The 24,138-nt window shown below is 45.1% G+C and overlaps 3 protein-coding genes and 1 long non-coding RNA gene across 4 annotated transcripts; 3 read left to right on the plus strand and 1 right to left on the minus strand.

Annotated features, from left to right (window-relative positions):
- Positions 1 to 1,391: 1,391 nt before the first annotated feature.
- On the minus strand, positions 1,392 to 4,493 carry snapin (SNAP associated protein). The gene is made up of 4 exons (XM_079287537.1): positions 4,369 to 4,493; positions 3,916 to 3,962; positions 3,668 to 3,786; positions 1,392 to 2,388 (listed from the first exon to the last, which is right to left on the minus strand). The coding sequence occupies exons 1-4, from the start codon at positions 4,482 to 4,484 to the stop codon at positions 2,281 to 2,283; spliced, it is 390 nt and encodes a 129-aa protein (XP_079143663.1). The 5' UTR covers positions 4,485 to 4,493; the 3' UTR covers positions 1,392 to 2,280.
- A 66-nt stretch (positions 4,494 to 4,559) lies between these two features.
- chtopa (chromatin target of PRMT1a) lies at positions 4,560 to 10,221 on the plus strand. The gene is made up of 6 exons (XM_079288006.1): positions 4,560 to 4,843; positions 5,627 to 5,716; positions 6,773 to 6,923; positions 8,716 to 8,890; positions 8,972 to 9,124; positions 9,249 to 10,221. The coding sequence occupies exons 2-6, from the start codon at positions 5,652 to 5,654 to the stop codon at positions 9,458 to 9,460; spliced, it is 756 nt and encodes a 251-aa protein (XP_079144132.1). The 5' UTR covers positions 4,560 to 4,843; positions 5,627 to 5,651; the 3' UTR covers positions 9,461 to 10,221.
- A 1,484-nt stretch (positions 10,222 to 11,705) lies between these two features.
- On the plus strand, positions 11,706 to 16,733 carry LOC306791676. The gene is made up of 9 exons (XR_013772767.1): positions 11,706 to 11,764; positions 12,783 to 12,856; positions 13,317 to 13,341; positions 13,515 to 13,553; positions 14,258 to 14,320; positions 15,322 to 15,343; positions 15,820 to 15,869; positions 16,289 to 16,341; positions 16,598 to 16,733. It is a non-coding gene; the product is annotated as an uncharacterized lncRNA (long non-coding RNA).
- A 4,093-nt stretch (positions 16,734 to 20,826) lies between these two features.
- Positions 20,827 to 23,740, plus strand: txnipa (thioredoxin interacting protein a). Its single transcript, XM_079288003.1, has 6 exons — positions 20,827 to 21,174; positions 21,453 to 21,528; positions 21,638 to 21,785; positions 21,866 to 22,225; positions 22,307 to 22,609; positions 22,720 to 23,740. The coding sequence occupies exons 1-6, from the start codon at positions 20,919 to 20,921 to the stop codon at positions 22,765 to 22,767; spliced, it is 1,191 nt and encodes a 396-aa protein (XP_079144129.1). The 5' UTR covers positions 20,827 to 20,918; the 3' UTR covers positions 22,768 to 23,740.
- The last annotated feature ends 398 nt before the right edge of the window (positions 23,741 to 24,138 follow it).

Consider the following 24,138-nt stretch of genomic DNA (forward strand, 5'->3'; position numbering starts at 1 on the left):
CACCAAGGACATACCCCTACGCACTGAATCCAAGAAGCTCTCTCCCAGATTCATTGGCCCGTTCCCCATTGTCTCCGTTATCAACCCGGTCACGGTCAAGCTCAAGCTCCATCCATGAGGATCCACCCTGTCTTCCATGTGTCTCTGCTCAAGCCCGTTCACTCCAGTCCTCTGAACCCTCCGGCCGAACCCCCTCCACCCCCCGACTCATCGATGGCGGTCCGGTTTAGACGGTCAACCGTCTCCTGGATGTCCGCCGACGAGGTAGGGGTCACCAATACCTCGTGGATTGGGTGGGGTATGGTGTGGAGGAACGATGCTGGGTTCCTCGCTCCCAGATTATGGATCCAGAGCTACTCCGCACATACCATCGCCTTTCCCCCCCGATAAGCCTGGCGGTTCGCCGGGAGGCTCCCGTTGAGGGGGAGGTACTGTGAGGATTTATGTCTAACTCGGCTGTATTTCCCTCAGTAGTGTCCTCCTAAGAGTCCCGCCCACTGCCACGCCTCTCCCCGTAGGCACAGCTGTGCCTCATCTCTGGTGATTGCCTCCAGCTGACATAAATACTCCTGTCACTCTCATCCCAGTTGTCAGTCTGTCCGTTTACCTACCTGGTATTCCGACCCGTGAGTAGTCCATTTGTTCACTCTCTGAAGATCTGCTACTAACGTTGCCGCTCGTTTTTCCGACCTGCCTGCTGTACAGTGTCGAGCCTCAGGTTTTCACCTGTACGAGGAAGCCTTCCAGTTCGTTCCTCGGAGATCAACTGTTTAGTCTTGTCGTTCCTGTGTCGAGCCTCGGGTGTCACACAGACGATCCAGCCTGCCTGCCAGCCGCGGACCGGCCACTTCCCGGCTAAGATCCGAGCAGAGCGCGAGGACGCGCCTCCGTATTGACGTTTGACAGTTTTCCTGTCTGCTTCGTCTGCTGCTCCGCAGGATTAGCCACTTTCCGGCTTGGAACCGGGCGGAGGCGTGGAGACGCCTCCTATTGACTTTGTCCATTTCCTGTTTTTTCCCTTGACTGAGAGAAATAAACGAACCTTGGTTTTGAAATAGAACTTTGCTGTCTGAGTCTGCATTTGGCTCCGTGAAACATCCCACATCACAACAGACAGACCCAGATCTGGCTTCGCTTCCGCCTTCAACCTTTCAGTTGGAAGCTCCTGCGAGAGGAGAGCTCCTGCAGCAGCAGCAAATACCAACGCCGTGCTGCTGGATACGGACTGGGAGGCAAGGGAGAACCAGAACCAGGACAGAGCAGGCCATCATTTCAGACCCTTTTGCAGTAAACCAAGGTTTTCTTAATTAATGGATTCTGGTGCTCGGAAACACTACTTTCATCATGGAACAGCAAAAATCCACACAAAGAAGTTCCTGATTGTAGCTTTAATGAATATTTGTTTTTTAATGTTGATTTATGGATGTAGTTTTTATTCATTTTAATTTACATTAAAAAGGGAAGATGAACCTTTTGAGTTAGTGTTCCTAACACCAGCGTTTCGAGAGTTAAGTCCTCCATGTTACTTACATTTTTTACAAAATCAGCAACAACAACTTACACAAGAGAAACAGCATCCCACATGTTGCAAAATACAAACAATACAACTGTGTTTGTCTTATTTGATTTGAACAATTGTAAATGCTGAAAATGCTAAATGTGCATCAGAAATGTTGTGAGATGTTTAAACTACAAACAATTGTGCAGGATTCAATTGTTGTGGCTGTGTCAATTGTTTTTAGTACAAAGGTACAACATTTTCAAGGTTCACATTAGATTGTGTAATGTATTGAGGTCTCGGACCCAACCCCAGTGGCCAGACCAGTGCATTACAGTACATGTAGTCATCTGAATACATCCATGAGAGTGCCACATGATGTCGGTGTTGCTGTGGTCTTGCGTTTAAATCCCTGCCAGTTACGGTTTAGCTGAACTTTTAAAAAAACAAACCTTCCAGCAGCGAAACAGGGATCTGATATGTTGGTCCCCAACATTACCCCAGGCTAAGTGTTAGTTTATCTTGCTCGTTAGTTTAAGTAGTTATTGATTCTGTAGAGTAAATGTGTTATCTGGTGAAATGTAAAGCGGATTCTGTTGTATTTTGTCATTTTACAGCTGCCTAACGCAGAACAGATAGCAGCCAGGATGTTTATTTCGATTACAACATAAGACAAAGCATTGCAGGCCAGCATGTCACTGGACAAACAGCTAACCAAAGGTTAGTAGAAGACTCATGCTCCTCCAGTAATGATGTGTCAGGAGCACAGAGCAGCAGGAGGTTCAGGGTTTACTGGGGGAGCGGGAGGTGAACACTCCTGAAGCCTCCAGCATGGTCTTTCGCCGAGCGGTCTCCTTGGCCACGTTGTGGTTGAGTCGTCTCAGACGTTCCTGGGGAAAGAATGTTTCGGTTATGTGGTCATTTCATATACTGTCTTACCATTTGTGTGCCTTTTTCCGTTAAACATTGATGGGTGATAGTAATAGTTATTAGCAGTAGGTGTACAGTACTACATTATTTTTTTTAAATCTCAAAATTAATTACATTTTTTTAACGACAGGAAAGCCTGTTAAAAAAAAAATACAATATACTCCTTTCCAACTACCAGTAGACACGGATGCATTTCTGTTTTTTCCGAATGCGTCACATTAGACATCACAAACTGGAAAACAGGGTTAGCACACAGCTTAGAGGCCAGTGGAAGTCTTACAGCGCTTACTTCTTATTTGTATCCGTTACTTATTCAGCCTCTCTTTGGAACTCAGTGGTGACTAATTTGGAACAACGTTCAGGCGCTTCTTGGATGGAGGCAGACAATTTGTGGCTGAGATGACAAAGAGTCACGAGTTGCAGCAGAAAAGGGGTGAAAATGAGCGTTTCCACCCGGGTATCATGTTTACATCACTGCCAATCGGAGCTGGGACCAATAAATACCTGTGACTACTGCAGAGTCACCTGTCCTGGGAATAAATACCGATGGTGACCTTTCCCACTAAACACAAAAGCCAGATATTAGAGGGCGTTTGTGATTTTGTCTACTGGAAAAGGGGCTTAAGTGGTGGTGGTGGTAGTAGTAATATAATACGAGTCATACTTTAGCAAAAGTTGTTGTAGTAGTAGTAGTAGTAGCAGTTGTAGTACTACTACAACTAATAATTTCAAGTGTTAGTTTTAGTGGGACAGGTATTAGCAATGGCTGCAGTAGTGGCTGTTTCAGCAGTAACTGTATTCACGGTGGAACCGGCCAGGCGAACATTTGGAGTCTTTGTGTCCATCTGTTGAATGTAGGTCAAACTCTTTTTCCTCTGTTTTGGTCTCCACCACCCACTGAGGGAAATACCTGTCTCTTTAGCTGCTAAATGCTCCACCGTGTTCACCAGCTAGTCTCTAACAGTCTGCCTGCTGTTTTCTACTGGGCAGGTAGTGTACAGTTGGTTTTAGAGCTTTTTCTCTGCCACTAGAAACCAGGGTGATGAGAGCACAGTTTGAAGGCCAGAAAACCCAAACAAGTTGAAGTTGCTCAAAAGCCTTGTAGAGCTGAGGGGAACTACAGAGTCAGTAATAATTCTCAGTGGGTTTGTCAATGTGAGTGACACCTTTTGCATAAAAAAAAGTAATCGTAAAAAAATATATTGATAAGTGCAGCTTTAAAAGCCCCACAGCACTGACCTGAGCATTCTGCAGGATGTTGTTCACCAGCACTACTCTACGTCTTGCATTCAGCAGCTTCTTTACATAAGGGTCCAGGTCTAGAGCCACCTTCTGATGTTCATTTATCCGGCACAACTCTGCAAGGCATGTACATTAAGAGACACGCATGACCAATCCAATGGTTAGTAAACAAGTTATTTAATGTACTTTATGAATGTATCTTTAAAAACTAATGTTATGTTTGACATTTATATCCAATAAATTACCTGTGGCCAGATTGTCTATATGTTCTCTTAATTCTACCTGGCTTTCTCTGTGAAGAAGAAAATCATCCCATTAATCCAGAGGAAGGCCAGATTACACAAAGAAACAAATGCACCCTTTACATCGGTTCAAGTGTAGAATAGTTATGCAGTTCCACGTTCTCTTCATCATGTAAACACAACAAACATCCATCACAATAAGCGCACACACACACAGGAGCTGGAAACAGAATGGGAGATGTGACATGTCAAAGCTCAAACAATACAGGCGTATGAAACCTGAGGGAGACATGACTAACATATGTATAGAAAGTAACGCTGACATTTAAATAATAAACAGCACCGGATTGCCACATTCTGGAAAGTCACGAGACAGTCAAGGGACTGCTAGCACGGACGACAGCAGGAGACGTTTAAATGACGTCAGTTCACCATTCAACGAGGAGCCGCGTCTACCTGACTGAGTGTACATGCACGTCGAGCTGCTGGATAGCGGGTCTCAGGAGGTCGAGCAGCCCCTCCGCTACAACATCTTTGCCGGAGGAAGTCACTACTACAGCCGCTGTCGCCATTTTAGTAACCCAACAACACTGGCAGCAGACCGGAAGCTACGTCACGTCCTCGTGACGTTGCAGACATCTCCATTTTCCTCCAGTGGTCGGTAAATGAAGCTATCAGCACCATTTTAGTGAGACTCGCTGTATAACCTGTTCCAGCATTTTGCGAATAGTCGGAGAAAGACCCGAATTCAACTAGAGTTTGCTCATCTCTTACAGCGCTTAGCTAGAACGGTAGCATATTCTATGTTGTATTTCAACACAAGACTATAGGACAACCACCCGGCCACACTGCGCCGGTAACGTTACCTGCTAGCTGCTAAAGCTAACCCTAGCTGGCCGCAAGGCTCTTCTTGACCGACGCATCAGTCACTGTAAGTAAAACATGCTGGAAATGATTATTGTAAGCACTTGAATTGTAATTGAGCTACTCAATTCATCTTGGGTTGACACATTGGGCTGCTGATGTAACGTTAGTGGCTATCAGAAGTCTAACTATACTCGTTTTTGTTCGCTAAGTTAAGCTAACGTTAGTTTCTTGGGATCAAGAGTAAGCACATATAGAAACGTACTCTGTGTTCTTGACTCTAAACTACATTAGTGAATGAAGGTATCACACTTCCTTGTAATACCTAGCGGATTAAAGTGTGCCTCTGAGCATCGAGACATTCCGTCCAACGACCACAGAGCACTTTATCAAACGTTCTGCTTCATTTAGACCGCAGGGGTACAGGGACACTAAAGTCACTCGGTGGTTGGAATCCAAAATGCATGCTCTCATCACTTCATGGCACACGTGCTGCTTATGGTTGTCTATCTGTGAAGACCAGCAGCTGTTGTAACATTTCACCTGGTCCACCCATTACTGTGTTAGGGATGGTAGGAGGCCACCATCTTGTGATTGGGTTCAGATGACTTGTTTGGTAGCTTTAACATGTTTACTCCAAAGGGAAGTTACATTCATGACTAGCATACAGTGTTTAAATCACCCTGGCAGAGAGAAATAATACTATGTATAGGTTCAGTAATTATCTCAAATACAGCAATTGTGCTTACAGCGTAGAGCAAGGTTCAACAGTGTTTGTTGAATCGGAATCCCTTCCCTTCTCATGACTACCAGTTGACTGTGTTTTATTTTCTGTCCCGTCTGTTTCCAGGAGCCTGCAAGCGAAGTCTGCCAAAATGAGTGCAGCCTCCTCCCAAAAAGTCGTGCTGAAAAGTACCACCAAAGTGTCCTTGAACGAGCGGTGAGGCGCCACGCACCCTGTCAGCAGTTAGACACCGGAGGCCAGGGCCAGCCTTGTGAAGGTTCTAGTGCTCCCTACGGAAGGCCACTGTTCGGGGACCGGACCCGACATGGATGCTATTCTGCCTGTCCCCAGTGTGTGCACTGCTCACTCAACTTTGTTGGTTCCGTCAACATTCTTTGATGCACCTGCAGAGTTAAATGTGAGACGAAGGGGCTGGCCAGGGCCAAATATCTTGTGTGAGCAGTGCACACATATAGACAAGGGGAGAGGGTAGTGGTCGTTCTGGGTAAGCCTTGGTTAGCCTATGCTGGACCAGACCACTGTCCTACAAATGCCCTGGCACTCCTGCACCCTGTTACTTAAACAGCACAGTATACATCAAGTATACACCTATAAAGGGGAGACGAAGGCTTAAGCTAAACCAAAGAGATGGGGCACCTCTTGATCCTGTCGGCCTCTCTCAAACCAGTGAAAGTGGTGCACGTTCTCCTTTTCACCCTCCTGTTCTCTCATTCTTTCTCTTCTCTGCTCAAAGTCTATAAAAGACCAGATACTCAGTCCTAGCTTGGACGTGACAAAGAGCTCCCCTTCCCTTCTGAGTCTCTCCGTGGTCTAACCACAAATCACGGTCCATGTTGTAAGTGGCTGGGTACTAGGCACTCCTCCAGTCCAGGGCCTCTGCTGCTGTAACAGGACGACACCGTGGCCAGTCAGCTGGAGGCCTGTAAGTGGCAAATCTGTCCCCTTCTTTCTGCTTCTGTCCCTCAGTCCGTCTTTACTGTGAGTTTCTCTTCGTTGGCCTTTCTTCTTGTGCTTGTTTGAAAACTCATGCTAAATTCAAGTATAAATCATTCTGGATGGTCGTGTCATTGAAAGAGGAAATGAGTGCCAACGAGTGGAACCTGTCTTGCATAACCAAAGAGCCAGCTGTCTGTGTGGCTTCATCCATTCTATGAGAAATTGACTTGATGTGGAACCCTGCTTCCTCCTCCTCTGTATATCCCCCGTCCCCCTCTTTTACTTCCTCCCTCTTTTTCCCTCCCAACTCCAAAGCTTCACTAACATGCTGAAGAACAAGCAGCCTGCTGCAGTAAGCATTCGAGCCACTATGCAACAGCAGCATTTGGCCAGTGCCCGCAATCGCCGGCTGGCCCAGCAGATGGAGAACCGGCCCTCGGTGCAAGCAGCTCTGAATCACAAGCAGGTGAGGGCAAAGATCAGACGAGCTGAGAGGCACTGGCCCTGTTCCCACATAGAGCCATGTTTTAAACTGTACACTGACCTGCACAGATGCTATATTTTTGTAAAGATTTACTTGATTGTCTAAGATACGGGATGAGAATTTGGTTCCATTTGATTACGCAACCCTTTGAACCCTACTTACTAAAATCTCAGCTCAGCAAAGCCTCGTGTGGATGATGGTTCATAGCGTCACCACTTGAACAAACATCACCTCAGATCTGCATGAAGACAGACGGAGGATTATTTTCCACCAGGTAGTTACTGATTAAAGAAATAAAGCATTTCTATGATTTTATGTGAAGATTCAGACTGACACTATTTTAGCAATAATTCTAATATATCTCACCGTGTACTTGGTCACACAGTTAAGTAATGTAACACAAAAACATTTGCACTTCTGTGTTTCAAGGACGTAACACGAGACGCTACTTTTGTACGTAGTCCATGTCTGGAACTGGCCTGTTCAACGGAGAAGAGAGATTTTTCAGTTTCATAGCCTTTTGTGAACTGTTTCCTTTTGGAAAAGTGTTTGTTGAGTCGTGTGCGCACAGCGTAATACTGGTGTGTTTAGACTGTTCTGATTTTTTTTTATTATGAAAACGGTTTAACAAAACTCGACCTCGGTCCCCAGCAGGGTGTCTCTGTCCATCTTTGACACGAGACATATTCGTAAAGAGGGAGCAGTCACAGTAGTTAATATGAAAAACACGAATAGTACATTTTTTTTTTCTTTACTTTAAAGTTGATGAAGATAATATTTACAGATACAGCTGTTTTTATTCTAAAATACAGCTGGTAGGTAAAATAAGTATACGTTCTTTGTTCAGTAAGGAGAGAAATAGTATATCTGCTCAAGTGAGACTTTTACTTTCTTTTCCTGCATGAATGAGGCTTGAGCACCAGTTCTACGATGATTGAGATTTATAACGGAATCGGGTGTGATGGCTTTATAAATCTGATCATGTCTGCATGCCAGTGTTAATGCGTCCTCCTAGTTTTAATCATGAATCTACAAGGCAATTTGTATCGCACATTTCAACAACACGGTAATTCAATGTGCTTCACATAAAAGCATCAAAACATAAGGCAAAATAAAGGGACATTTAAAAACAATTAAGAACATTGATTGAAACATTAAAACAGTCATTAAAACACTAGAAAGCAGTGTAAGAAATAAAATGCAGAAATTGATTAATATATTAATTGAATGTGGTTCAATTAAAGGCAGCGAACAGAAAAGTCTTCAATCTTGATTTAAATGAGCTGAGGGTCTCAGCAGACCTGCAGCTTTCTGGGACTTTGTTCCAGATATGTGGAGCAGAAAAACGGAACGCTGCTTCGCCATGTTTAGTTCTGACTCTGGGAACAGAAAGTAGACCGGTCCCAGACGACCTGAGGGGTCGGGATGGTTCATAAGGTAGTAGCAGATCAGAGATGTATTTTGGCCCTAAACCATTCAGTGCTTTGTAAACCAACAGCAGGATTTAAAAGTAAATTCTTTGTTGGACAGGAAGCCAGTGCAAAGACCTCAGAACTGGAGTGATGTGATCCACCCTCCTGGTCTTAGTGAGGACTCGAGCTAGAGTTCTATGCATCTGTCCTCTTTGTCTTTACGCCGGGCTACTGTCTCTTGAACGTGGCCTTGATTGAGCGCCTGTAATCACCACCTGTAGCATGACGTTTCCTCACAATTGCCCACCTTGTTTGGCTGATTTTGTTTTGTCACAATAAAATCTGTGGATAACTTGTGTCAGAGCCTGAAGCAGCGCCTGGGGAAGAGCAACATCCAGGCCAGGCTGGGCCGGCCTGTCGGGACTCTGATGCGTGGAGGAGCTGCTGGAGGTAGAGGGGGAATGCGAGGGATGATCAGGGGCGGCCTCCGAGGACGAGCCAGAGGGGGAGTGATGAGGGGAGCCCTGTCCCTGAGAGGTAGAATCTGTTCCCAACTCTTTGTGTTTACTGTTGGTCCTGGGTTTGCATTGAGTGGCCATATGTCTTTGTGTTGCACAGGCAAGCGAGTGTCTTCTACAGGTGGCCCCATGCGAGGTCGTGGCTCTGCTGGCCGTCTGGCAATGCGTAGAGGAGGCCGCCACCGTGGAGGAGCTCCTGGGAGAGGAGGAGGAGCTCTGTCCAGAGGAGCAGTACGAGGAGGAGTAGCCCGAGGTCAGGGGATGACTGGTTTACTTTTCTCTTATTGAAGTGTGAAAAGGTTGTAACAGAATGATCTTAAATAAACTGCGTTTAATGGCTGACTATTGATCACTATGCTGTGTGCGTTGGTGGACAGGCCGTGGGGCAACAGGCCGTGGGGGACCGCGTGGCCGTGGTGGTTTTGCTGGTCGAGGTGGTCGCGGACGAGGGCGAGGTGTTGGCCAACAAGCTATGACCCGTGAGCAACTAGACAACCAGCTGGACGCCTACATGTCAAAGACCAAAGGCCACCTGGATGCTGAGCTGGACGCCTACATGGCCCAGGCAGACCCAGACAGTATGGAGTGATGCTGAAGGACTCTGAAGCAGAACTGTACAGCTGAACTCGCACATACATTGTAGTTTTTCACCAGATTAATGGGCTCCCAATTGATCATGTTTGTAATTTAGACGAGTGGTGACGGTCCAGGACTCTTAGCTTTGGAACAGCAAGAAATCAAGGTTTACCTTGATTGTGCTTCGACCACTACTCAATTCTGCATCAACCTGCTCGTGCAAACTCTCTTCTAAATCTGGAATAAATGTGTGTGGGACCTTTTTAAACATTAACAAACTGCTGTATGTAGACATAATTTTTTATAATCATTATTCCTTTTCTTTTTTATATATGACCTTAAAAACACTTTGATCGTTTGGGACAGATGTCTATAATGGTCAATGGTCTAGTTGATGTGTTTGAACTTCTGTTGAAACCAATTTTGAATTACACCGGTTTGTTTTTTTTAACTTTTATTTGACATGTGATTTTAGCACTAGCGTGCTCAGACCTTTTTTAGGATTCATTTATTGGCCTGTCTTGGCAACATTTGCAATGCAACCTTTTCTAAAATATTTGTGAAAAGAATGTCAGCAAAGAGTTTCCATTTGCCATTGTTTTGTATTTAAAGATGTAGTACTTTGAAGTCTTTTGTTCCTCTGTCTCTTCCACCTGTCTGCGTCCTTCAGTGGGCTGCTGACATTCTCAACTTGTACTTGAGAGCATTTGTATAACATTATCCAAAGCAAGTGAAATAGGTTTTAATTAAAATGGATAGGATTTCCCTAAGTGTCAATTGAATGAATGAATGAATGGCCTTGAGTAAAAATGGAGTGAGTTGATATGTTGTGTATCAATAATTGAATTAGCCAGTAATGGCAAAGTCCATAAACATGCACTCACGTGAGATCCTTCCAGTGTAGATGGCTAGATGATGTTCACCTTACTGACCCCAGAGGTGAGGGTTGTCTACGTGTAACCTGCGTAAGAAAATATGCATGAAAAAGACCAAACTATACTACTTTTTCCAGACAGCAGTGGGGTGAACAGGCTGGCTGGGTTTAGTCTTTTAATATCTTTTGGGCTCACAGTATCACTGACTCTCAGTAGACCGCACCTGTGATGTTCTGGTCAGCTTTAATCCCCCGCTGTAGAGCCGCCTGTCCTGGCGTACACATCCCATGAGAGTTTTTTAATGTTTCAGTCACGATGCTTTCTATTGCTCCTCTGGAGAAGTTAACAAGAACCTGGCATGGGAATTGTGCTTTGTTATGTTTCTTTAAGAAATACAGCCGTTCAAGACCTTTCTTCACCAGGGTGGAGATGTGTGATGACTGGGATGTTGGTGTTAATGTGATGGGGAGCAAAGCTCTTCCATCGTAATGGGCTGAGTGTCATTTAGACTGGACACTGCAGATGTTTCAGGTACAGGACCGATGAAGCAGGTGAACGCTCCTGTGACAGATGTGATGAAAATATCAGTGATGACATCAGTTAGCTGGTTGGTACATGTTAGTACATGACCAGGGATGTTATCGGGCGCAGCAGCTTTTCTCGTTGTGGATGAGGGGTGAAGAGTGAGTTGTCTTTTTCCTTCTGTATTACAATAATAATGGGGAAACAAATCAATGAATTCACAAGCCACAAAAAAAGGTTTTGGGCATGTGTCGAAAAAAACAATTCATTGGTGTAAATGATTTGTCTGCTTTACAATCTTGATTTAAAAAGCATGCGACTTCAGGGTTCCAGACCCCCAGTGTGGGTCAGCAAAGTAACAAAGCCCTTTCCCGCTGCTGATCGTTGAAGACTGAGCCACAGGATCAGTGGGATAGTTTGTCCAAGAGTTTGTTCCATTAACTTCCAAGCTCACCTCGATTTGTCCTCACCGTTAAACACTTTAACTGTTAGAACAGTAATATATATATATATATATATATATATATATATATATATATATATATATATATATATATATATATATATATGTGTGTATGTGTGTTGAAAGACTGTCTGCTGATAAGGGGTGAACTCGTTGTTGGTCAACCACTACTACCACTTTTATTATTACTATTATTATTGTTATTAAATAGCAAATAGAGGAAATGCAAGACTTCACCACAAAAACTACGATGATAACAACGTGGATTACGCTGGGCAAAGCTGGCCCCATGGGGTCCCAAAAATTAAATTTGTCGGATTTCCGAGCTGCCCTGAACGTATCAGTGGTTGTCGAAAAGTGGTTTCAACTGACGTAATTCATCCTATAAAAGCGTTTGCGTCACGTCCTACGAGCCTCTTTCCTCCGTCTGCAGTCGACGCAAGACGAGCGCATGCAGGTAAACATGAATGATGAAGCGATTAACCGAACACACTCGACACAAAGATATGCATGTGGCCGCTGTTGATAAAGAACCTTAAGTTTGTGTGATTTTTAAGTAGTCGTTTGAAACGTGACGTCCTCCTATTTTGCGCACCACGTTTTACTTCACGCTAGTAACCGTCAAATAGCTAACTGGCAGCTAGCGTGCTAAAGTACTGACGCCTGACTTATTATGTAATTCTGTAATACTTCCTCTTTCAACAGTCACCTGCCGTTAGGAGGCTGTGTGTGTGTGTGTGCGTGCGTGCGTGTGCGGAAGTATTTTGTCAGAAACGCACAGCAGTACCACTGATTGATGCAACTTATTTTATTCACGATCATCACTCTATTTTATCGTCTCTTTTGTTGTTGATATATGCGAGGCTTTAGAAATAAACAAAAAAACCGCTAACGCTAGCCGAGAAGGCTTCTGTTAGCTTGGCCACAGTAGCCAGTCTGACTAATCGGTAACATAACTTTTGAGGCAGCCAATCAAATCGTATATTGATTAACAGTTGAACACTACTAGTAAGTTGTAATTTAAAGAACTCAGTCAAATTACAAATAAGATTAATGGAAACCCATTCACCCCAAACGCAACAAAGAATAGGACGAGGGGCATCGACAAGTCTCACATGAGCAAAGTATTGAGTTCTTTGACATTTAAATGAGGTGTAGTAGTTGGAAATGCTTTTCAGTGAGGACCACACATCTGATCACTGCCTGCTAGTCCAGCCATCCTACGCCACAGTGACTTTGTCAGTGGGATTGTCCTGTGCAGTGGGCTGATCCCAGGACAGCTGTGGCTATATAACTGCAGGTTTTGCTTTCACTTCTGCACTTTTGGTTGCTGAACCGTGACAATGAGGCCTGACACAGTCGCACACTATCGGCTGGTTAAAAGATGCATGGCATACACAACACTGAATAACGTTACAAGCTGCTCTACATGTAGGGATTGAAACTTGTTGACATTGAAACCCTCCTCTCTGCAGGATAAGAGCTTACTGCTGCTCGTGATGGGGGGGAAGGTTATCCTCTAAGTTGTGCTGCCCTTCTGGGACATGAGGTATGCTTTGTAAACTGTTACTGTTGTAGGGGCTTTACGATTCCCCAAAGAGCTGATTCGACTTTATTTTCAGCACTGACTGCGATGCCATTGTTAGGTGATGGTGTCTTGATTCATTTAGAACTACAGATTGTTGGTGTCATACGGTCATTTATACATTAATGTGAAACAAAGAGAAGCTATATGCTAAAAGGTTTTTTTTGGCGTCCACAAAGGGATCTGTGTGAATGATGGAGATGAAGTCGTTTGTAGTCCCTGTTGGCACAGAGTGAGCTCTGGTCCTGTCAGGTGGGCCGTAGAGCTCATCCAGTGCATAGAGCAATGCGTTCTCTTGCAACCCACTGCTGCTCTCGCTGTAGCAGTGTTACTTATGAGAACTGACAGCTGGTCATTTTTATCATTATTTTCAAAGTTCATGTTCATCAATGGCAGTACATGTAAACGGTTTGTTCTCTGTCAGGTGCTGTGGACCTCAGGCCAGCTTGGTAAGTTGTTTTATAGAATACGTGTTCCCTTTACAAGTGTCATGATGATTTGCTTATGTTCAACTGCTCTGAAGTGTGAGTGACAGCTGCCTCTCTGAACAACGTGCCGCCCTGCTAATTAAGTACATGGGTGTTTGTGGAACATATTGTCACCTTTGCTGTGCTTCCTGCAGGTTTCCCCACTCGCCTGGGCTTAGGTGCAGATTCAACATGTAAGTACAGAGACCATGATAGGACAGTTAATGGCTGATTTACAGAACATAACCAAAGCACTGTGTGGTATCTGCAGCCAGTTGGTTCATCAGCTGGTTTGTTCAAAAGTCAGTGCTAGACCAACTCAACATCTGGCATCGTTGGTCTCCAGACGTCCTGTGTTTGGAGTCCTGGTATGTTTGTTGAAACACGCTACTTGGAAAGAAATGTCTGTGCTTTACTCTTAGCACACAGGACTATTCAATGGAGCGCCGTTGGGCAGTGACTTCCATATAGTTGTAGTGTTGACTGAGAACTGGGTGTGCACACAGAGCCCACTTCTCCTCTGCTGATCCAGTACCTAAACTGGGAACCGTATGGAAGTGCTTTTTGGCTTTCCTGTCAAAAATCTGTACTTCATATGTATGGTAATGTGAGGCTGCAATAAGTAGTTTCCTCTACAAGTTAAACATGCTTTTCTTATATCATATATTTATTTCCCTATCACGGTTACCTTATTGTCAATAGACAACCTGGTTGTGCAACAAAATGCAGATTGCGTCCCCATTTAGCTGCACAGTAAAAAGACTCTTATGCGGAGGCTAAATTGCAAACCAAATATTCTTATGAAGGCTACTGCATTGTTTGTCCTTGCATATCCTCAAACTAAAAATGTCTGCAAAATCCTCCCATTCCTCACTGGGTCCTGCCCGACTTGTTCCAGGTTTCTGCTGCATCAAAGGATTGCCTCCTTGTCCCAGACCTCAGCAGGTGTTCAGACTCAAAGGTGAGTGTTGTGAGCCGAGGCCTATCCCGACAGACCCTTCACCGTAGGGCCGTGCCGTTGGAAATGCCTCGCACAGTAACTCTGTGGTTTCGCTTTACCCACATGTTCACTGCCATGAGCATCGTGTGATATTACTGCAGGACATGTGGAGCGTTTCAGTAGCAGCATACCTGCTATCTGTTTGACTAATGGTGCTCTGAATAAACAGGTTGCCAAAATACTGAAAAGTGTGTTAGAGAGAATCTGATCTGCTGAGATTCACTTTCATTTACTTTTGTTAGAGGAGATGGCACATTTAAAACATGAGTAAATATATCTGTTAACTTTTCCCAATTTTAAATATAATTTAGATCTGATTAACTACCAAACCCTTTGTCTGCTTCAACCGAATATATTCCAGAAAACGACTTGTTCAAATGTGATATATGTTTAGACATTTTTCTGCACTTGCTAGTCCAAAGGGTACTGAGTCTAGTTCCCAATGACTATGTGTTCACTTGATTTGAACACTGGTGTAGCTTTTAGTTCCCCAAGAACTTAAACACTCCTTCATTAATTGACCAATCAACCTTTGACATGCTGAGGATGAGCTCCTCTCCTTCTGAGCAGCTGGTTCTCCTAGTCAGTCCTTCAATAACTTGTTAAAAGTCAAAACTAGTTGCATGTTTTAGCCATCTTTCCTATTTATATTAACATTAAATGATGGTATTACAATCCTCAAGGGTCTTCAACGAAACGCATTCCTTGCAACCGATGGCCTGTAATCATGCATAGGAAGTCAGAATTTTATGCGTATAGAAGATGTTGCAATTGTTGACTTTTTTAGAATTGTCGCTTTCAATGTTTATCTAATAACCCACTTGGTTTAGCCTGAGAGATGCACAGCTTTAGCTAACCAGATATCAGATCAGGAGGTTGAACGCGTCTCTTGGTTTTTAGTAAATGTGTTTGTTTTCGTAACGGAACGTTGTCTTTTTGTCTTTTGTCCACTGCGATGGCAGAAGGTGGAGACTCGTGACAGCAGTAAGTGTATTTCTTCTTCTGTGCTTTCCTGTATCTGGCCAATGATTGGATGAACTTAATCTCTGCACTGTATGGTATCTGCAGCCAGTTGGTTCATCAGCTGGTTTGTTCAAAAGTCGGTGCTAGACCTAACTCAACATCTGGCATCGTTGGTCTCCAGACGTCCTGTGTTTGGAGTCCTGGTAAGTTTGTTGAAACACTTAAATGCAGCATTTGGAACGCTCCTCAAGCATTTCCATGTGGCTTTAGTACAGCTGCTCGACATTAGAATGAAGGCTGCCCTCTGACTGAGCAGCCTACACCGCCTCACACACTTCTGTCAACTGAACGAGGAACAAAGGATTCTAACTGTCTAATGTAATGTTGGTTCTAAAGAACATGTCGACTCCCTTTTTTGTCAATATGTCTGAGGACTGTCGTGATAGGTGTGTATCCACATGGCTCTGACTCTGACGTTCCTGTTTCTGACGCTCCAGGTTTCTGTGGCAGCATAGCGTCCGGCCTCCAGAAGGATTCAAGGGCCACGGTGAGTGTTGAAGCATCTAGAGGAGACATGCGTGGTGCTAGCCAGTGAGCCGAGGCCTATCCCGACAGACCCTTCACCGTAGGGCCGTGCCGTTGGAAATGCCTCGCACAGTAACTCTGTGGTTTCGCTTTACCCACATGTTCACTGCCATGAGCATCGTGTGATATTACTGCAGGACACATGCTGGATTTGTATAGTTGTCAAATAATAACCAGAGTGAATCAGTTTCTTTTTTTAATAACTGAATCCAATTTGTCCACATTCGATGCAGAAAAACTGGTTGACATGTCTTCCTCTTCTGTACATTGCGTTTCTGTGTTTGTATATATTCACCGGCACAGGTCGGCCATGTTGAACCATGAAGTAATTAGTTGATAAAGTTGGGTAATTTGGATGAAATGGAATTAACTTATTTTCAGGATTGCGGGGGCATCTGGAGACACTGCATGAAGGATGTGGCCGGCCTCCGTCTGTAAGTATGCGAGCTGTGCTTTCAGTGTGTGGTCATATACCAAGGCTCTCAGGACTCTCCATTCCTGACTTGCTGTGGAATTGACCAGAAACTAAAAACCATCCCACTGGGCTTCTACAGCGTCCTGCTGAGACGACCTGGTGGGAACATCTGCCACATCTGTAAACGTGATGTCAAACTGATGATTACGTGGTAGACTAGCACCAGGGACATGGCTGCTGTTGAGCCTAACAGCTCGACCTGTTCTTGTTTTCAGGTTGATGGTGAGCCGTTGGTGACGGGCCGCCAGCACTCTGCTGAATGACCTCTCCTACCCGGAGGACTTGTTCATAAAGGCAGCAGTGTGTCTACTGTGTACTCTGTAACAAATAAAATATCAAAGAGTAACTCCACTTTTCGTTTAGGCTCTATGAATGGCATGCAACATGCACTTAGCTGGCTATTTTATCCAAGGTGGCTTAATATTTCACATTAGCAGATGTTTTTATCCAAAGCGACTTACAATAAGTGTATTCAACATAGTTGTTCAAGAGAACTACTAGTCATTAGTGCATCGCCTGTTTTAACCAAACATCTAAGAACATAAACCAGAGCCACAGTGCAGAAACAAACTAATGCAATAAGTGCCTCAAATGAGTCTGAATACAATAAATGCTCAGTAAGTGAAGGCTCGGGGTAGTACTTCTTGAAGAGTTGCGTTTTCAGTCTGTGCCGACTGACGTCAGTGGGGAGTTCATTCCACCACTGAGGGGTCAGGACAAAATGGCCGCGACCGCTGAGCGACGGGGCAACCAGTCACCCAGAGGTAGCAGAGCGGAGAGGTCGGGCGGGGGTGTAAGGCTTGACCATGGGCTGGAGATAGGAAGGAGCTGTTCCTTTCACTGCCCTGTAGGCTAGCACCAGTCTTACACTGGCTGCTCTTACAGGGAGCCAGTGTAGGGGCTCCGGCAAGTTGAGACTTGCAGTAGTCCAGGCGGGAGATGACCAGAGCCTGGATGAGCACCTGCACCGTCTCGTCAGGGAGGAAGTGAATCCTGATGTTGGAGAGCAGGAGCGTGTAACCTCTGCCTGAGGTGTCCCTCTGTGCTGGAGTTCATCGCTGCTTAAGAAATGAGGCCTCTTCAGATATCAGGAGCCATGTCAGCAATAACATAACCTCAGATTTTATGATTGTGTAGGACTGAACTGGTCACTTTACGATTACTCACTTATTGAAATAGTCAGCGTTTTAAAAGGGAAGCTCTCATAATTTGGAGTTGATCCAGATTTTTTTGAAGATGTCTAAGTTGAGAAATAAGCTGTTCTGAATGATCTTAAACTATGACTCATTCCAAGTCTTTTATTAGATCTGCCGGAAGTGCCCCAGACCCTTGGCAGAGTGCTGGTCCATCACAGATCCAAGCTTCCAGCTGTGGCAGCACATTCCCTCCACTAGAGAGCAGTATATCTACACCAGCAGAATGACTGAGGCCCTGCTGGGTTCAGGTTTCGTTAAGGCTCCCCATGCCCAAATATGTTCTACCTCAGAGGTGACAAACCTGCACATTCACTGCTCTGGTTTTGATTGGCTCACAAGCACATCACTCAAATGGTTCCTCTATCAACAAAACATCACCTTAGGCAGCTGGCTATTGTCACCTAATTACACAAGCTTCACTTCACACTCTTATCATATGCTCTGTTTGAAGTGCACGAGTGAGTTTATCCTGAGCTGAATACCAGCCTTCGTTCTCAGTGACTGAATAAGCCACCGACCTCTGACCTCTTTCACTTCTTCCCTCTCTGCAGGATGGGCATGGGTGGATTATGAGACAAGGGGCCCCTGGGCACACACATGGAATGGGTCCCCCACCTCTCCCATTTAGGAGCAAGATCCCCAGACTGAAATGAGGCAGCCATGTTTGTAGTTGCTTGACGTCTGTGGTCATTTTGCGGCTCTTATTTTACAATGCACACAACAGAAAATAAGAAATAAAATAGGTATTACAAATAATGTAAACAGAATCCACACATAAAGGATCGCAAATGTATTTCTGATGAGCACATATGCATACATGTGTGTATTTAAAAAGGGAATATTTTATCTATTCTCTTTTTTGAGATATCTACAACATAAGTTCGACTGGTCATAATTCCAGTTCAAGATATCTAGATTCAAAAGTTTGAACTCGTGAAAATGACGTAGATATCTTGAACTGGAGTTGGGAATCGTCACAATTTAGTTGTAGATATCCATAATCAAGTTATAGATATCTTTAAATTCATTTAGATTAGGGATATCTCAATTGGAGATATATTTAACTCTTATTCTGCCTAGTCAAAATCTGATTACAGATATCTTGAATCAGAGTTTTGATTAGGCGAAATGTCATTGCAGACAGCTGTTAAAGACACAAAAAGATGATTTTTTAATTTAAAAAATGTCTTATCTTTAATTGTATTAATTAAAAGACAATACCAACCCCAGCCAGAACCTGCTCACCTGAGATACAGACGTATCAGCTGCTGAGCCAGCAGACTCCAGATCAGCTTCTGTCCTCTCGCTGTGAGTCTCCTGAACTCTTCCTCATGTATAACAGAGTTTAGTGTTTTTCGATTGGTACACTGGTACAGCATCACAGACCGGATGGTTTCTCCTCCATCGCAGAGCAGTCGTGGGGCCCAAGTTCACCTTTTTGACTGAGCTTTAACACTGCAGCCCGTGCACGACAGGACCTGTCAGCAATAAATGCAGAGGACTTACTGTCTGCAACAAGACAACTTCTACTTCATTGCAACCGGCACTTCCTCTGCTAACACTGCTCAAATGTTTTGCTGAGCAACGTCGACAACAATGCGGACCAATCGGGATGTTTAAGACATCTGCAACTGTTATTTCAGATCGTCAAACTGAATTACAGATATCACCAACTGTCCTTTGACGAGTCAGAATGATGTAAAAGCTGTTATGTAGACTGGTGTGTATGTCTTGGCAGTCAAATACTGGTGTGTATGTCTTGGCTCTGGTGCTGTTCTTCCATTGGATAAAGAGTTGTGTGCTCAGTGTTCAGACCTTCATGGGTTCATGTGTCCCAACCCTAACCCAGGATGGGCATGTTGTAACGTTGAGTAGTGTTACCTGCAATAAAGTCAGCAGAACTGAAGATCAAGTCTCTGCATCTAATAATTGATATCCCAATAGGTATCTTTGATACAACTTTTGACTCGTCACAATGCTGATATTGAGACCTCTCATTGTGATTCTGGAGAGTCGAGCTTGTCTATTAAATGTTAAACGGCCTGTCTCCTGGAAACACTTCAGACTGTGTGTGTGTGCCTCTGCCAAAGGAGCAAACCGTCTGAGGTGTTAAAACATCACGTGGCAGAGAAGTCTGTAAGGATCCCAAAACAATCCAAACAGCAGTACCAGAAGTGGACTACCCCCACCATGTTGAAGGACAGACCACCATCCGGCTAACAAGCATACAGCTACGCTAACATTAGCCAACAAGCTGAGCTACTGTCAATCACATTTTCATTTGGGTTTCAGTCAAAGTTGGCTGTAGCAGCACTACAGCATCGTGGCAAACTACCAGTGTTTCAACATGAGCCGGGGCGCAGGGCAGGACTACGTCTCCCTGTAAAAGGTGAACGCTGTGTTCACTTGTACAATAAGTAGGTGAAGGTTCACAGAAGGGAACAATGTGATCTCCTCAGATCACAAACAGCTTTAGACCACGCCCCCAGCAACAACTCTGAGCGGTGCAGGTCACATGACACCATACATACACGCACACACACACATACACACGCACACACACAGTCTGTTGTTGGCGTGCCATAGGGAGCCATCGAGGAACTGATGTCAAACGTTTCTCTGGAATGATTGAGGCTCCATGTTGGAACAGCTTCATTGCAGCATCAGAGCTGCAATCCCTCAATCCTCATAAACAAGGGGTGGACAAAATAACAGAAATGCTTGTCTGGAATACATCCCGATAAAACAGCCCGTCAGTGAATACTACCTTTAAAGGTGTAATTTGTATTTATTGTATTTATAGGATATATTGGTCTCGTAACTGTGAAGCAACGGCATACAACAGCATATATAAATATATATATATATATGTATGTATGTATGTATGTATGTATGTATGTATGTATGTATGTATATATATATATATATATATATATATATATATATATGCATTCTTGGATGTATACAGTACCAGAGTGTGATGATAACACTGTGGTCTCAGGTCTGTTTACTACAAATGTACTGCTCCCTGTGTCAGCCTTCAACTTCCTGTGCACACATCTGCTGAGCACGCTCTACAGTCTCGCAGCCACGCGGTGTCCACGCGTCGGCTCCGGGCGCTCATTGGCTAGAGCTGACACAAACAAAGGTTTTCCACCAATGGGAGCAGTGTGCACGCGCTGAGCCACGCTGTTCATACTGGCCGCTCGTGGCCGGGTGAGGGTGCTCCCATAAAACCAGCCGCGCTCTCTTTGTTGACAGCAGAGTGGAGGGAAGCTGTTGCTTCACAGTTACGAGACCTTCTTCTTATCTCCGTGTTGGATATCACCAATCAGCAGTCATGGTGGCTATGGCGAAGAGAATGAAATGCTTTCAAATAGTCTTTTCGGACCCGAGCAAGACTTTTTACTGCGGCGGGGACAAGGTGTCTGGCCGGGTGGAGGTGGAAGTGAACGAGGTCACGCGCGTGTCCGCGTTGAAGATTGTGGGTCTGGGCTGCGCCAAGGTGGAGTACGCTAAAGGCAAGCAGCGGTGTCGACAGGAGGCCGAGTACCTCCGACATGAAGAGCTACTGCTGCTGGACGACCACCCCACAGGTACACATGAGCTCATATTCCCACAGTCCAACTCCTCGTCTGTTGTCACAATGTACCCAGTAACACCACTGAGTGGCGTGCTCTGTGTGTGCACACGCATTATAGGAGATGCACTTCTGACTTCTGGTGACCAGTAGTTCTCTTGAATGCCGATGTTGAATACGCTGATTGTAAGTCGCTTTGGATAAAAGCGTCTGCTCAATGACTGTAATGTAATGTCGTGTAGGATCCCAGTGAAGCCCAGTCAGACCACCTCTTTACATGTGTTCTCTTTCCAGACTCTGATGGATCAGTCGTCTTGAGGCCCGGCAACAAATACCAGTACCTGTTTGGATTTGAGCTCCCCCAGCAAGGGTGAGCCGGTGTTTCCTCCTCTCAACACCATCATCATGGTTGGATGTCATTGTGTTGTACTTCACAGAATACCTGAGGCTTTAATTTTCCTTCTGGCATGTTCTCACAGGCAGCTTGTGTCTTCATACAAGGGGAAGTTTGGCTTTGTCCAGTACTACGTGAAGGCCCTGATGGAGAGGCCACAGCAGCCCACTCTCCAGTGTAAGAAACCCTTTGAGGTGGAGGAGCCTCTGGATGTCAATACCCCAGACCTGCTGGTGAGTTCACTGACACTGCTGTTGTATAATGATGATGAAGTGCTGCATGAGTTGAGTCTTACCTCTCTGCATCTCCTCAGTCTCCCACAGGTGGCATGAAGGAGAAGAAAGTCACCTGCATGTTCATCCCTGATGGCCAGGTGTCACTCAATGCAAAAATCGATCGCCGCGGCTTCTGTGAAGGCGAAGACATCTGCATCAACGCAAAGTTTGAGAACACGTGCTCCCGCATCGTGGTGCCCAAGGCTGCCATCATTGCCAAACACACCTATCAGGCCAACGGCCGCACCAAGGTCTTCCGTCAGAAGCTGTCTTCAGTGCGCGGCAACCACATCATCTCCGGCATGTGTGATGCGTGGCAGGGCAAGACCATCAGGGTGCCGAAGATAAAGCCATCTATGCTGGGCTGCAACATCATCCGTGTGGAGTACGCTCTAATGGTGAGCTTTCACTTGCTGCATGTTGTTACATTTTGAGAATTGAAAATCAATGTTAACACGTGTTCGTGATCCTTTTGCTAGATTTACATCCACATCCCTGGTAGTGAGAAGCTGATCCTGGAGCTGCCTCTGGTCATTGGTACTTCTGGTCTGGGCAGCCGCAGCAGCAGTGTGAGCAGCCACGAGGGTTCGGTCAGCAACGCCTCCCAGAGCTGGGTGTCCCTCCGGATGCCCTCTGATCCTCCCAGCTACTGTGACGTCACCCGCGACTGCCGCCTGGACCAGCCCCTCACGCCGCTCCTGGACGACTTCGACGGTGACGACAGCCCCATCTTCATGAGCGCCCCGGCCTTCCAGTTCCCACCACTTCCAGCATACACTGAGGTATGTGTCTGACCAGGTTGTTTCAATAAGTGAGCATAACCCTCACTGTCAAACTGATAAGAAATGACTTCGGCTGATAGTCTATCTAATAAAAGTAAATCTCTTTCCAGGCTGAGGAGGAGTACAAGGGCAACGCTCGCATGTTGCCGGTCTGCTGAAGTCCAGCAGGGACTCTAGAACTGTGGTCCAGCTCTCAGGGCCTGTTCATCTTAAGCAATTGAAAAGGAGCTGAAAGTCCAAACTCCAGAGATGTGTTTGAGATGTGAAGCCAGGACTGTGGAAGGAGGCTCCCCTGCTCTGTCAGCAACCTACGCTGAGCTCAAGTCTTCTGTGTGGTGCTCTTCAGGTCTGGGACCTGGAGGTGGAGCTACATAGGCTGTGGCGCGCTACATTTGTGAATAAGCTGTCCCTTCCACAGACTCAAAACGTTCAGGGTGTCCCTTCACTTCATGACTCCGCTTGGGGGCCGAGCATTGTACGAGTCGACCCCCAGCCTGCTGCGACATCTTTGCATTTGGGGGGTTTGTCTTTTCCTCATGATGCTTTGACATTCCTGTCTTTTTGGGGATTTCACTCCAGGAATGTGTCGTTGTCAGGAATATTGTTGCCTTTGAGAATTACAGCATGCAGAATAATCTTCCTTGGCTGCTAATAGAACGTAATGCAGCATTCATATCTTCTTATGTACCGGTGTTTGAAATGTTATTCCTGTATTTTATTGCACTTTTTGATTGATGCATTTTGCTCTTCTACTGCCTACAAGACTTCCATATGTTATTGTGTGTTTGATGGCTGCTCGTGATGTGGAGTTCCTGTCGGTAAAACTCTCAACCTTTTGGAACCTCTCATTTCCAAACATGATCCATCCAACACACACACTCCCACGCTGTGGGAGGCACCTTATGTGAGGATAATCATCGGATCCTATGAACCGTTGTCAGACAACGTTAAACTGAGAGATCTCCACTGGGGGGGGGGGCAACTCCGGTTCCTTCAGTGCGCAAAGAAAATCACTGTTAAAGACTGATTTGTGAGAAAGTATGTTTGCAATGGATTCTTTATACTTATAACGAGTATTTACTGTATAAAACCCTGTGGGTTCGTTTTTTATTAAAGAGATGTTGAAAGATATCTGGTGCGTCTGCTCTTCACTGGGTCCGTCCGTCACGGTGTTCAGGCCTCTTCATGGTGGGAAACATTGTTCTATTGTCGCCGTGAACGCTGTTTTCATCCAGCTGACAGAAGCTTCAACGTGCTGCACTAGACTGCCAGGTCACACGAGAACACATCACCGGTAAAGATCACTTCACTTGCTCAGAGTGGATTTAAAAAGCTTGCACAATATATAGCTCCCCTCCTGACCTCATACGAGCCTGAATGCATCCGAGGTCCTGTGGTAGGTCCCTCCTGGCCATTCCTCGGTCAATCCTTAACATTAAGGGGGCCGCTCCTTTTCAGTTCGGCCCCTCATTTGTTTTTGAAATCACTTTAAAACAAACACAATTTCAGACTTGTTTTTTAAATATTTT

Source organism: Melanostigma gelatinosum (assembly GCF_949748355.1).
Source record: "Melanostigma gelatinosum genome assembly, chromosome: 17".
In the NCBI taxonomy this organism is placed as follows: Eukaryota; Metazoa; Chordata; class Actinopteri; order Perciformes; family Zoarcidae; genus Melanostigma; species Melanostigma gelatinosum.